This window comes from Aethalodelphis obliquidens, unplaced genomic scaffold (genome assembly GCF_003676395.1).
Source record: "Aethalodelphis obliquidens isolate GAN/ISIS:26980383/991018 unplaced genomic scaffold, ASM367639v1 scaffold51, whole genome shotgun sequence".
Lineage (NCBI taxonomy): Eukaryota > Metazoa > Chordata > Mammalia > Artiodactyla > Delphinidae > Aethalodelphis > Aethalodelphis obliquidens.
This window is the reverse complement of record NW_020837995.1, coordinates 11,219,848-11,233,672: the sequence shown is the minus strand read 5'-3', so window position 1 is coordinate 11,233,672 and position 13,825 is coordinate 11,219,848. Positions and strand designations below refer to the sequence as shown.

General features: G+C 40.8%; 1 protein-coding gene across 3 annotated transcripts in view; it reads right to left on the bottom strand.

Moving 5' to 3' along the window:
• Positions 1-12,422, bottom strand: part of WDR76 (WD repeat domain 76) — a 78,422-nt gene extending 66,000 nt beyond the window's left edge. For 2 of the 3 annotated variants that reach the window (XM_027084145.1, XM_027084144.1), the window contains exons 1-3: positions 12,302-12,422; positions 11,992-12,073; positions 10,736-11,146 (exon numbers count right to left, since the gene is read on the bottom strand). In XM_027084145.1, the coding sequence (XP_026939946.1) occupies positions 10,736-11,146; positions 11,992-12,048 (468 nt within the window). In that variant the 5' untranslated portion in view covers positions 12,049-12,073; positions 12,302-12,422. Of the gene's footprint in view, positions 1-10,735; positions 11,147-11,960; positions 12,074-12,301 lie in introns of those variants that run through there. The other variant, XR_003428213.1, reaches the window with a different exon arrangement.
• Between the last annotated feature and the right edge of the window lie 1,403 nt (positions 12,423-13,825).

Below are 13,825 nucleotides of genomic sequence, written 5' to 3'. Positions count from 1 at the left end.
AAAAAAAAAAAAAAAAAAAAAAAAAAAAAAAATATGCTTGGGGGCTTCCCTGGTGGCGCAGTGGTTGAGAGTCCGCCTGCTGATGAAGGGGACACGGGTTCGTGCCCCGGTCCAGGAAGATCCCACATGCCGTGGAGTGGCTGGCCCCGTGAGCCATGGCCGCTAAGCCTGTGCATCCGGAGCCTGTGCTCCGCAACGGGAGAGGCCACAACAGTGAGAGGCCCGCGTACCACAAATGCTTCATGCCAAAAATTTACAAACTATATGAAAACAAATACAACATTCCCCAAATGACAAAACTGTAGAGATGGAAAACAAATTAGTGGTTGCCAGGGGTTAAGGATGGTGAGAGGGAGGGCAGTGGGCATAACTATAAAGGGGTAGCCTAACAGAGATCTTTGTAGAGATGGAGTATTTCTGTAACATGATTGTGGTGGTGGCTACATGAATCTATACATGTGATAAAATGATACAGAACTATACACACACCTTATACCAATATGAATTTCCTGGTTTTGATATTGCAATGTAGTTATTTAAGATGTACTCATTGGGGGAGTTCCCTGATGGCCAAGTGGTTAGGACTCTGCACTCTCACTGCCAAGGGCCTGGTTCAATCAAAAAACAAACAAGATGTCCTCATTGGGAAAAACTGGGTGAAGAATACATGAGACCTCTCTGTACTACTTTTGCAAATTGCTATGAATCTGTAATCACTTTGAAATAAAATTTTTTAAAAATATACATTTCTCAGCTAACATCATATTTAATGGTGAAAAACTGAAAGGTTTTCCCCTAAACTTCGGAACAAGATAAATATGTCTGCTCTAGCCACTTCTGTTAAACATTGTACTGGAAGTTCTAGCAAGGACAATTAGACAAAAAAGGAAATAAAAGACATCCAGATTGGAAAGGAAGAAATATAACTATCTTTATTGCCAATGACATAATCTTATACGTAGAAAATCCTAAAGAATCCACACAAAAAAATTAGAATAAATGACTTCAGCAAAGTTGTAAGATACAAGATCAACATACAAAAATAAGTTGTATTTCTATAATTATCAATGGTCAGAAAATGAAATTAAGAAAACAATACCATTCATAATAGCATCAAAAAGAAAAATATACTTTGACACAAATTTAACCAAAGAAGTGCAAGGCTTGTACACAGAACATTACAAAATATTGAAGGAAATTAAAGAAGATCTAAGTAAATGGAAAGACATCTCATGTTCATAGATTGAAAAACTTAATATTGTTAAAATGGCAATACTTCCCAAATTGACCTACAGATTCAGTGCAATATCTGTCAAAATTCTAAATGTCATTTTTGCAGAAATGGATAAGCTGATCCTAAAATTCATACGGCAATGCAAGGGACACAGAATGGCCAAACAATCTTGAAAAAGAAGAACCAAGTTAAAAGACTCACACTTCCTGATTTCAAAACTTAACTACAAAGCTACAGTAGTTAAAACAGTGTGGAACTGGCATAAGGATAGGCAGATAGATCAACTAAATAAAACTGAGTCTAGAAATAAACCTATATACCTATGGTGAATTTGTTTTCAATAAGGAAGTCCAGACCATTCAACGTGAAAGAAGAGTCTTGACAACAAATGGTTCTAGGACAAAAAGACATCCATATGCAAAAGTATGAATTTGGACCCCATCTCATATCATATACAAAAATTAACTCAAAATAGATCAAATACCTAAATTTAACAGCTAAAGCTATAAAATTCTCAGAAGGAAATATAGGTGTAAGTCTTCATAACCCTGGCGTAGGCAATGGTTTCTTAGATATGACACCAAAGCACCAGCAACAAAAGAAAAAATAAACTGACCTCGAATTAAAATTTTTAAATGAAATTTAAATTTAAAACATTTGTATGTCAAAGGACATTATCAAGAAAGTGAAAAGAAAGTCCCAGAATGAGAGAAAATATTTGCAAATAATATATCTAATAAGGACCTAGTGTCCAGAATACATAAAGGACTCTTACAATTCAACAAGAAAAAGACAACTTAGGGGCTTCCCTGGTGGCGCAGTGGTTGAGAGTCCGCCTGCCGATGCAGGGGACACGGGTTTGTGCCCTGGTCCGGGAAGATCCCACATGCCGCGGAGCGGCTGGGCCCGTAAGCCATGGCCGCTGAGCCTGCGCGTCCGGAGCCTGTGCTCCACAACGGGAGAGGCCACAACAGTGAGAGGCCCACATACCGCAAAAAAAAAAAAAAAAAAGGACAACTTAGAGGAGACCTTCAAGATGGCGGAGGAGTAAGACATGGAGATCACCTTCCTCCCCACAAATACATCAGAAATACATCTACATGTGGAACAACTCCTACAGAACACCTACTGAACGCTGCCAGAAGACCTCAGACTTCCCAAAAGGCAAGAAACTCCCCACGCACCTGGGTACGGCAACAAAGAAAAACAGAGACAAAAGAATAGGGACAGGGCCTGCACCTCTGGGAGGGAGCTGCGAAGGAGGAAAAGTTTCCACACACTAGAAAGGGCAAAGCGGAGAGATTTCCGCACAGAGGATTGGTGCCGACCAGCACTCACCAGTCTGAGAGGATTCTCTGCTCACCTGTTGGGGTGGGTGGGGACTGGGAGCTGAAGCGCAGGCTTCGGAGGTCAGATCCCAGGGAGAGGACTGGAGTTGGCCATGTGAACACAGCCTGAAGGGGGATAATGCGCCACAACTAGCCGGGAGGGAGTCCAGGAAAAAGTCTGGACCTGCCTAGAGGCAAAGAGACCACTGTTTTGGGGTACAAGGAGAGGGGATTCAGAACACCACTTAAACAAGCTCCAGAGACGGGTGCAAGCCACGCCTTTCAGCGTGGTCACCAGAGATGGGCATGAAACACTAAGACTGCTGCCGCAGCCACCAAGAAGCCTGTGTGCAAGCACAGGTCACTATCCACACCTTCCCTCCCGGAAGCCTGTGCAGCCCGCCACTGCCAGGGTCCCGTGATGCAGGGACAACTTCCCAGGAGAACACACAGCACACCTCATGCTGTTGCAATGACATGCTGGCTTCTGCCACCACAGGCTCGCCACGCATTCCATACCCCTCCCTCCCCCCCCGGCCTGAGTGAGCCAGAGCCCCCTAATCAGCTGCTACTTTAACGCCGTCCTGTCTGAGCGAAGAACAGACGCCCTCAGGTGACCGACACGCAGAGGCAGGGCCAAATCCAAAGATGAACCGCAGGAGCTGTATGAACAAAGAAGAGAAAGGGAAATTTCTCCCAGCAGCCTCAGGAGCAGCGGATTAAATCTCCACAACTTGATGTACCCTGTATCTGTGGAATACCTGAATAGACAACGAATCAACCCAAAATTGAGGCAGTGGATTTTGGGAGCAACTGTAGACTTAGAGTTTGCTTTCTGCATCTAATTTGTTTCTGGTTTCATGTTTATCTTAGTTTAGTATTTAGAGTTAATTGTCATTAGTAGATTTCTTTATTAATTTGGTTGCTCTCTTCCTCCTTTTTTTATATATATATAGATATTTTTTCCTTTTTCTCTTTTTGTGAGTGTGTACGTGTATGCTTCTTTCTGTGATTTTGTCTGTACAGTTTTGCTTTTACCATTTGTCCTACTGTTCTGTCTGTCCGTTTTTGTTTTTGTTTTTTAAGTAGTTTTTAGTGCTTGCTATCATTGGTGGATTTGTTTTTTGGTTTGGTTGCTCTCTTCTTTCTTTCTTTATTATTTTTTCATTTTTTTATTTTTAATAATTATTTTTTTATCTTAACTCTATTTATTATTTTTTCTTTCTTTCTTTCATTTTTTTCTCGCTTTTCTTCTGAGCCATGTGGCTAACAGGGTCTTGGTGCTCCAGCTGGGTATCAAGCCTATGCCTCTGAGGTGGGAGATCAGAGCTCAGGATGTTGGTCCACCAGAGACCTCCCAGCTCCATGTAATATCAAATGGCAAAAGCTCTCCCAGAGATCTCCATCTCAATGCTAGGACCCAGCTCTACTCAACAACCAGCAAGCTACAGTGCTGGACACCCTATGCCAAACAACTAACAGGACAGGAACACAACCCCACCCGCTAGCAGAGAGGCTGCCTAAAATCATAATAAGGTCACAGACACCCCAAAACACACCACTGGACGTGGTCTTGCACACCAGAAAGACAAGATCCAGCCTCATCCACCAGAACACAGGCACTAGTCCCCTCCACCAGGAAGCCTTCACAACCCACTGAACCAACCTTGGCCACTAGGGGCAAACACCAAAAACAACGGGAACTACGAACATGCAGCCTGCGAAAAGGAGACCCCAAACACAGTAAGTTAAGCAAAATGGGAAGACAGAGAAATACACAGCAGATGAAAGAGCAACATTAAAACCCACCAGGCCAAACAAATGAAGAGGAAATAGGCAGTCTACCTGAAAAAGAATTCTGAGTAATGGTAGAAAAGATGATCGAAAAACTTGAAAATAGAATGCAGAAAATAAAGAAACGTTTAACAAGGACCTAGAAGAACTAAAGAGCAAACAAACAATGATGAACACAATAAATGAAATAAAAAATTCTCTAGAAGGAATCAACAGCAGAATAACTGAGGCAGAAGAACGGATAAGTGACCTGGAAGATAAAATAGTGGAAATAACCACTGCAGAGCAGAATAAAGGAAAAAGAATGAAAAGAATTGAGGACAGTCTCAGAGACTTCTGGGACAACATAAACACACCAACATTCAAATAATAGGGGTCCCAGAAGAAGAAGAGTAAAAGAAAGGGACTGAGAAAATATTTGAAGAGATTATAGTTGAAAACTTCTCTAATATGGGAGAGGAAATAGTCAATCAAGTCCAGGAATCACAGAGAGTCCCATACAGGATAAATTCAAGGAGAAACATGCCGAGACACACATTAATCAAACTAACAAAAATTAAACTCAAAGAAAAAATATTAAAAGCAACAAGGGAAAAGCAACAAATAACCTACAACGGAATCCCCATAACCTTCCAAGAAACAAAAGCCCAGGACTAGATGGCTTCACAGGAGAATTCTATCAAACATTTAGAGAAGAGCTAACACCTATCCTTCTCAAACTCTTCCAAAATATAGCAGAGGGAGGAACACTCCCAAACTCATTCTACAAGGCCACCATCACCCTGATGCCAAAACCAGACAAGATGTCATTAAGAAAGAAAACTACAGGCCAATATCACTGATGAACACAGATGCAAAAATCCTCAACACACTACTAGCAAACAGAATCCAACAGCACATTAAAAGGATCATACACCATGATCAAGTGGGGTTTATCCCAGGAATGCAAGGATTCTTCAGTATATGCAAATCAATCGATGTGATACACCATAATAACAAATGGAAGAATAAAAACCATACAATCATCACAATAGCTGCAGAAAAGGCTTACAACAAAATTCAACACCCATTTATGATAAAAACCCTCCAGAAAGTAGGCACAGAGGGAACTTACCTCAACGTAATAAAGGCCATATATGACAAACCCACAGCCAACATTGTCCTCAATGGTGGAAAACTGAAACCATTTCCACTAAGATCAAGAATAAGACAAGGTTGCCCACTCTCACCACTATTATTCAACATAGTTTTGGAAGTTTTAGCCACAGCAATCAGAGAAGAAAAAGAAATAAAAGGAATCCAAATCGGTAAAGAAGAAGTAAAACTGTCACCGTTTGCAGATGACGTGATACTATACACAGAGAATCCTAAAGATGCTACCAGAAAACTACTAGAGCTAATCAATGAATTTGGTAAAGTAGCAGGATACAAAATTAACGCACAGAAATCTCTTGAATTCCTACACATTAATGATGAAAAATCTGAAAGTGAAATTAAGGAAACACCCCCATTTACCAGTGCAACAAAAAAAATAAAATGTCTAGGAATAAACCTACCTAAGTAGACAAAAGACCTGTATGCAGAAAACTATAAGACACTGATGAAAGAAATTAAAGATGATACAAATAGATGGAGATGTATACCATGCTCTTGGATTGGAAGAATCAACATTATGAAAATGACTATACTACCCAGAGCAATCTACAGATTCAGTTCAATCCCTATCAAACCACCACTGGCATTTTTCACAGAACTAGAACAAAAAATTTCACAATTTGTATGGAAACACAAAAGACCCCAAAGCCAAAGCAATATTGAGAAAGAAAAATGGAGGTGGAGGAATCAGGCTCCTGGACTTCAGACTATACTACAAAGCTACAGTAATCAAGACAGTATGGTACTGGCACAAAAACAGAAGTATAGATCAATGCAACAGGATAGAAAGCCCAGAGATAAACCCATGCACATATGGTCACCTTATCTTTGATAAAGGAGGCAAGAATATACAATGGAGAAAAGACAGCCTCTTCAATAAGCAGTGCTGGGAAACTGTACAGCTATATGTAAAAGAAAGAAATTAGAACACTCCCTAATACCATACACAAAAATAAACTCAAAATGGATTAAAGACCTAAATGTAAGGCCAGACACTATAAAACTCTTAGAGGAAAACAAAGGCAGAACATTCTATGACATAAATTACAGCAAGATCCTTTTTGACCCACCTCCTAGAGAAATGGAAATAAAAATAAACAAATGGGACCTAATGAAACTTAAAAGCTTTTGCACAGCAAAGGAAACCATAAACAAGACGAAAAGACAACCCTCAGAATGGAAGAAAGTATTTGCAAATGAAGCAACTGACAAAGGATTAATCTCCAAAATATACAAGCAGCTCATGCACCTCAATATCAAAAAAACAACCCAATCCAAAAATGGGCTGAAGACCTAAATAGACATTTCTCCAAAGAAGATACACAGATTGCCAACAAACGCATGAAAGAATGCTCAACATCAGTAATCATTAGAGAAATGCAAATCAAAACTACAATGAGGTATCACCTCACACCAGTCAGAATGGCCATCATCAAAAAATCTACAAACAATAAATGCTAGAGAGGGTGTGGAGAAAAGGGAACCCTCTTGCACTGTTGGTGGGAATGTAAATTGATACAGCCACTATGGAGAAGAGTATGGAGGTTCCTTAAAAAACTAAAAATAGGCCTTCCCTGGTGGCACAGTGGTTGAGAGTCTGCCAGCCGATGCAGGGGACACGGGTTCGTGTCCCGGTCCGGGACGATCCCACATGCCACGGAACGGCTGGGCCCGTGAGCCATGGCCACTGAGCCTGCGCGTCCGGAGCCTGTGCTCCGCAACGGGAGAGGCCACAACAGTGAGAGGCCTGCGTACCGCAAAAAAACAAACAAACAAACAATTAAGGACATTAGGTTAAGTGAAATAAGTCACAAAAAGACAAATACTATATGATTCCACTTATATGAGGTACTTATAACAATCAAATTCACAGAGACAGAAAGTAGAATGGTAGTTTTCACAGGCTGAAAGGAGGTAGGGGAATGGGGAATGGGGAGTTATTTAATGGGTATAGACTTCAGTTTTACAAGATCAAGAATTCTGGACATTCATTTTACATCTATGTAAATGTACATAACACTACTGAACTGTACACTTAAAAATGGTAAAGATGGTAAATTATACATTGTGTATTTTACCTCAATTAAAAATTTTAATTTTTAAAAAAGACAAACAATAATAAGTATTGTTGAGGGTATAGAGAAATTGGATTTTTCATAGTGGTTATGTAAAAATGGTGCAGTCACTTTGGCAAACAATTTGACAATTCCTCAAAAAGTTAAACACAGTTACCATTTGACCCAGCAATTTCACTCCAAGGTATATACCAAGAGAATGGAAAACATCACACAAAATCTCACAAGTAAATGCTCATGGCAGCATTATTCTTAAGAGCAAAAAAGTGAAAGCAACCCAAATGTCCATCAACTGATGAATGCATAAACAAAATGTGGTATATCCATACAATGGAATATTATTCAGCCATAAAAAGGAATAAGTACCAATACATGCTACATGAATGAATGATGAAAACATGGTAAGTGAAGCCAGACCAAAAAAGCCATATATTGTATAATTCCATTTATATGAAATGTCCAGAACAGGCAAATCTATAGACAGAAAGTAGATTAGTGGTTTCCAGGGCTGAGGGAGGGAGGAATAGGGTTTGTAGTCACTGCTAAGAGGTATGTGGTTTCTTTTTGGAGTGATGAAAATTTCTGAAATTGGATAGTCGTGATGGCTGCACAGCCTTATGTGTGTATACTAAAAAACACTGAATTACACAATTTAGTAAATTTTGTTATGTGAATTCTATCTTAATAAAAAAATAAATATATGCTTGATGACAGAAACCAGATATTCACATAGTCTTAAAGTATCTTCCTCAAAGTATTTAGTAATTACAAAGGGAAAAATAGTAAGTTTACATTAGAGAATCCTGGCAGACACCACCTTAGCTAAATGATCAAGGTCAACATCACCAGTAAAATACCAACATCATGTACACCCTGATATGATGCACTGAGGAGGGCACTTTCATTTCTGTGGTATGCTTCCCCAAAATGCAAAATCTTACTCTAATCATGAGAAAACAGCAGATAAACCCAAATTGAGGGAAATTATACAAAATAACTGCCCAGCACTATTCAAAAGTGTCAAGGTCATGAAAGATTGAGAAACTGTTTCCAGATCTACAGAGACATGACAACTAAATCCACTGTATGATCCTGGACTGGATACTGGAAGAGGAAAAGGATATTAGTTGGAAAACTGGTGAAATCCTAATAAATTCTGTACGTTAGTTAACAGCACTGTACCAAGGTTAATTTCTTAGTTCGATAAACATTCTATGCTATGTATGATATTAACAAAAACTGAAGACGGGTGAAAGATATAGGAGAATTGTCTTTACTATTTTTGCAGCTCTTCTGTAAGTGTAAAATTTTCTCAAATTTTTTTAAAACTGTTCAGAAATGCTTCATGACATTAAAATATTTAATAGAAGGACTGAGAGATGAAATTTAGCAAACTTCCCAGAAAAGGAGAATAAAATTCTAGACTTACAGGCACTTGTCTTTGATGTGACAGAAGCCATCCTTCACCTGAGAATAAGCTTATAAACTAAATACTTTTCCTAAAGCATGGTACCACAAAGCCTTAACCATTTTACCCCAAAAAGATAATTATCAAAAGGGAAGAGAACAAAAGAATGAAATATTCTATAAAAGATGTGAGCTCGGGCTTCCCTTGTGGTGCAGTGGTTAAGAATCCAACTGCCAATGCAGGGGACATGGGTTCGAGCCCTGGTCCGGGAATATCCCACATGCCGCAGAGCAGCTGGGCCCGTGCGTCACGGCTGCTGGGCCTGTGCTCTGGAGCCGGCGAGGCACAACTACTGAAGCCCGAGCACCTAGTGCCCGTGCTCCACAACGGGAGAAACCACCGCAATGAGAGGCCAGCGTACCACAACGAGGAGGGGCCCCTGCTCACCACAGCTGGAAAGGGGCCGCGCGCATCAGCGAAGACCCAATGCAGCCAAAAATAAATAATAAATAAATTTATTTTTTTTAAAAAAAAGATGTGAGCTCTTTCAGCTTGTCCTAAGAAAATATATGCTGAGCATTTATGACTCTGACTATCTCCAGTCCTACCTCATGTTCTAATTTCTGACCCTGTTTACCTTACATCAAAATAAAATCTATTTTATATTAGCCTCATATACTCAGAATCTTACAGTTCAAGAGGCCAAAGAGATAATCAAATCCACTGGTTCTCAACGTGCAGTCCTGGACCGTTGTCTCTAGGAAACCATTTTAGACATGCAAATTCTATACCCACTTCAAAATTTCTGAATCAGAAACTGGTGGTGGAGCCCTGCACAGGAGTTTTAACAAGCCTCCCAGGTAATTCTGATATAGGCTAAAGTTTGAGAACCACCAATCTTATCCAATTTCCTCACAGTAGAAGTGATCTGCTTAAAGGTACAAGGTTTCTTAGAAGCGGCCATGACTAAAACCCAGGCTTCCAACCCCCAGTCCAACGCATTTATGACTTAGCCCACCCTGTCCCACCACGGGTCCTAGTTCATTACAACACCGCCTCAATTATCCCATCTCCCTTTCCCTACCATCGTTTTCTGTTCTAGTTCCATCAACTTTTCATCATGTGGTAGGGTTTTACCTTGTCTTGCATAAAATTTGTCACTTTAAATGAAGTACAACACTCCCGGCAGGCAATAGAAGCCAAAAGAATTAGATGCTTAATTCCTTAAACTGATGGAACTATTATTTTAAATAGAATTAGTGTTTCTCACGTATCTTCTCTACTCCATCACTTGTCTCCTTTACATAATTAAAGGAAATATTCAGCACATGAATGCAATCAATTAATGGTGATTTTCCTAACCTGACATGGAGTCATTCAAATGCTATATGTCCCACAACTCAGCTTCTTCTGGTACACTGTGCATAAATATGTAAAGGTGAGCATGACACCATAAAGTAGAAGTAAGCTCAAAAATAAATGCAATAAGCTGAGAGGAAGAAAAAGGGAAGCAGAGTGAAGATTAAGTCAATCCCCTCTTTCACAAATCGAAACCAAGAGTAAAATTAACCCAAGGAAGTTATGTTATACATTTAAAGAATAAAATTTCAGTTAAACATAAATTAGATGACAAAATAATCTGTTTGAGCTAATGAGACCCTTGATAACCTTAGCTTATCAGAACTTAAAAACATATTTTTAAATACGAAAAATTTGAATAAGCTAGTAATTAAATTCTTACCATGCCTGGTGTGGTACCTTCATCACTGTCTCCATCCTGGCTGCTTTCTGTATCAGCACTGAGAATCACTGTATCTGAAGTGCTCTTGTATTGCCACTTGTTACTTTCAGCATGAACATCTAAGGATGATTTTTGCAGAGTGGATTCTGCCTTGGAAGATGTGGCTTCCATCTTTGGGGTTAAAATCCTTCTGCAAGTTTTCTTTATTTCAGCCTTCTTACATTTCTTACATGCCACTTCATTGTTAGAATTCTTATCTAATAGGGATTTGGAGCGCTTAAGTTGATCTGGCTTGTAGCTACTGAGTGAAAAGGGAACAAGATACACCTTAGCTGTTTTTCCTAAAACTGTAGTCTGTACCGGTCTCAGAGACACATAAGCGATGTTTTGGTTTTCCTTATATTCATTCACCTATTCAGGTCAATAAAGGAAAACAGAGAGTATTAAAATTCCAGGTTTTAAGCCTTTTCTTACAGATCTGCATACATAAATCTAATTCCTATTTCATAATGACAACACAAAGCCAAACTGATAGCCTGTAAGGAAACCTTTTTCCCTCCAAAATCTAGATACCTAATTCATTAACCTGAATAGAATTATTTATTATACTGGACACATTTCTTACCCATGAGTCGGCCAGACCAATAATAAAAATGACGACAGGGGCTTCCCTGGTGGCGCAGTGGTTGGGAGTCCGCCTGACGATGCAGGGGATACGGGTTCGTGCCCCGGTCCGGGAGGATCCCACATGCCGCGGAGCGGCTGGGCCCGTGCGCCATGGCCGCTGAGCCTGCGCGTCCGGAGCCTGTGCTCCGCAGCGGGAGAGGCCACAACAGTGAGTGGCCCGCGTACCGAAAAAAAAAAAAAAAAAAAATGACGACAATTTGTAACTGAGGAGACTGAGTAACTGGAATTGTTTCAAGAGTGGGAAACTGACCATAACGACTGCAAAAGCAAATGCAGGCTTCCGGATCCCAGCCAGACGCTATTTTGGGGGTTATTGATAAGCATCTTCCTCAATGCTGAAGGTCTACTTTCCAGAGGAAAACCAGGACAGGCATCCCCGCTTATCTTTTAAAGCAACACCCCCAAAAACCCGTTAAACTGAGACACGCCCCAAGGAGCAGGAAAGTTTTAGAGTCAGGAGGTGCCGGGTGGCAAGTCCTCCCATCCTCCTCGGCCTATGCCCGGCACACCCCTCACGAAGACTGAGGCAGGAACACACCCGAAAGGGACAAGCCTTTTCTCCCATTCACCTGGAGTCGCTGTCTGGAGCCCACCTTCTCCTCGGCCTCCGCGCGCGACCCAGACATCCTCCCTCCGCTTAGCAGCTGGCGTCTTCCCGCCAAGATTGCGGCGGGAGGCGGGGATGGGTGGAGGTGGGAGGGGTGGGGAGGGGTCCGGGGAGGGGGAGGGCAGGGCGGCGCAGGAGGGTTCCGATCCCAGCCGGTGGGAGGGGGAGAGAGCACTGGGCGTTACATTAGTCTCTTAAAGAGGCAAGGTTGCCAGCCTCACCCCAAACTCAAATTCCTCAGGGAATAGAAAGGACCGAATCGACATTTTTACCTTGGATCCCGGTGATTTTGATACTGCTGATGCCAGTATCTCACTTTGAAAAACACCTGCGCCTCTCCTAAGGAAAAACCACCTTGCCTAGCAACGTGAGCCTGGAAAAGACTCAGGAGCGCTTAAATACCATATGAAATAGAGAGGAAATGAAATCAATATATATGCAGCCTTTACCTCAGCCCCTAGTTCCTTGTAATCCCACCACCAGAAAATTATGCCCAATGGCCACCGTATTTTCTTCCTAGGAATAGAAGCATTTTGATTTTTTTTTCAAGAGCTGATAACTTAAGCTGGTTTAAACTTCACCCACCAGTTAACTAAGTTGGTTTAAACTTCGCCCACCAGTTAACTAAGATTTAGTGATGACCTTACAAAGCCCAAAGACTGGGGAAATGTTTTAAATAACTTTTGTATCACAAAGCATCATAAATAAGATTTCAGGGCACTGTATTTCTTATAGTCACTGCCATATTAAACTTTTTTTTTTCCTATTTTCTGGGTTGCCGCGAGCAGAAAAAATTGCCTTCCCAACAGATTTACTCCCTCTGGATAGCATAGTTTTGGAGCTGATGAATTTATAACAAATTTCTATCTACTCTTTTACAGTCCTTTTCTTTATAGCTCAAAACTGCTCCCTTGATTGGTTACTTGAGTTATCCACTGTTCCTTGATCGACACTTGCCCAATTTCATTTCTTCTCCCAGCTGAGGCCCAATTTTAGGATACAGGTGAAATAATTTGAGAACTAATCCTATTAACAGCACGTTTAAAGCCCTTCAGGAACTTGCACACTCCTTGACTCAAAAATTACTGATAAAATCAAACTTTTCATAGTGTCTGATATATACCATGTTATTTCTGGACTTCAAGACTTTGCTCAGGCTGTCCCTTCTCTCCCCACCACAGCAGTTATAAAACCCTTTCTACAGTGACTGTGTTCTGACTACCAATTAGCCTATGTTTTTTAACACAACCCAACTAGTAAATTGGGATTTCAGTTACTCTTCTATAAGCCCTTGAAGACTTACTAAATGAAATTCAAGTTCCTGGAGGAAACAAGCCTTTCAACAATATTCCATACTCCTTAGAGAAAGCTAAGCGTGGTACTTAATAATTACTTATGGACTTTTATATACAAACATTTCAGCCAGGAATATGTTTTACTAGGCAGTCTCCAGAAACGGAAAGAACTGTAAAGCCTAAGAGTGTTCGGATTTCAGGCACTGTTCTAAGCCGCCTGGGGGATTTTTTTTTTCTTGCCACTTGCCCTCACGTGACCAAAAAATACCTCACCACAACCCGCTCAGCCTCATCAACTGAGCTAATCAGGTGCTATTAACAGGATTTCTATTCCGATTAAACGCTAACTCTGAGCTTTCAACAATCTGGACAAACCGCCCTTCACTATCTCCTCAGTTTCTTATCCCTCACTACCCGATTTTCCTTGGCTTCAAACCAACTCTAACGAGCGAAACCTTTCATTCAGCCTTTCCTCGCCGCAGGGTCTCAACAGCAAAGCCC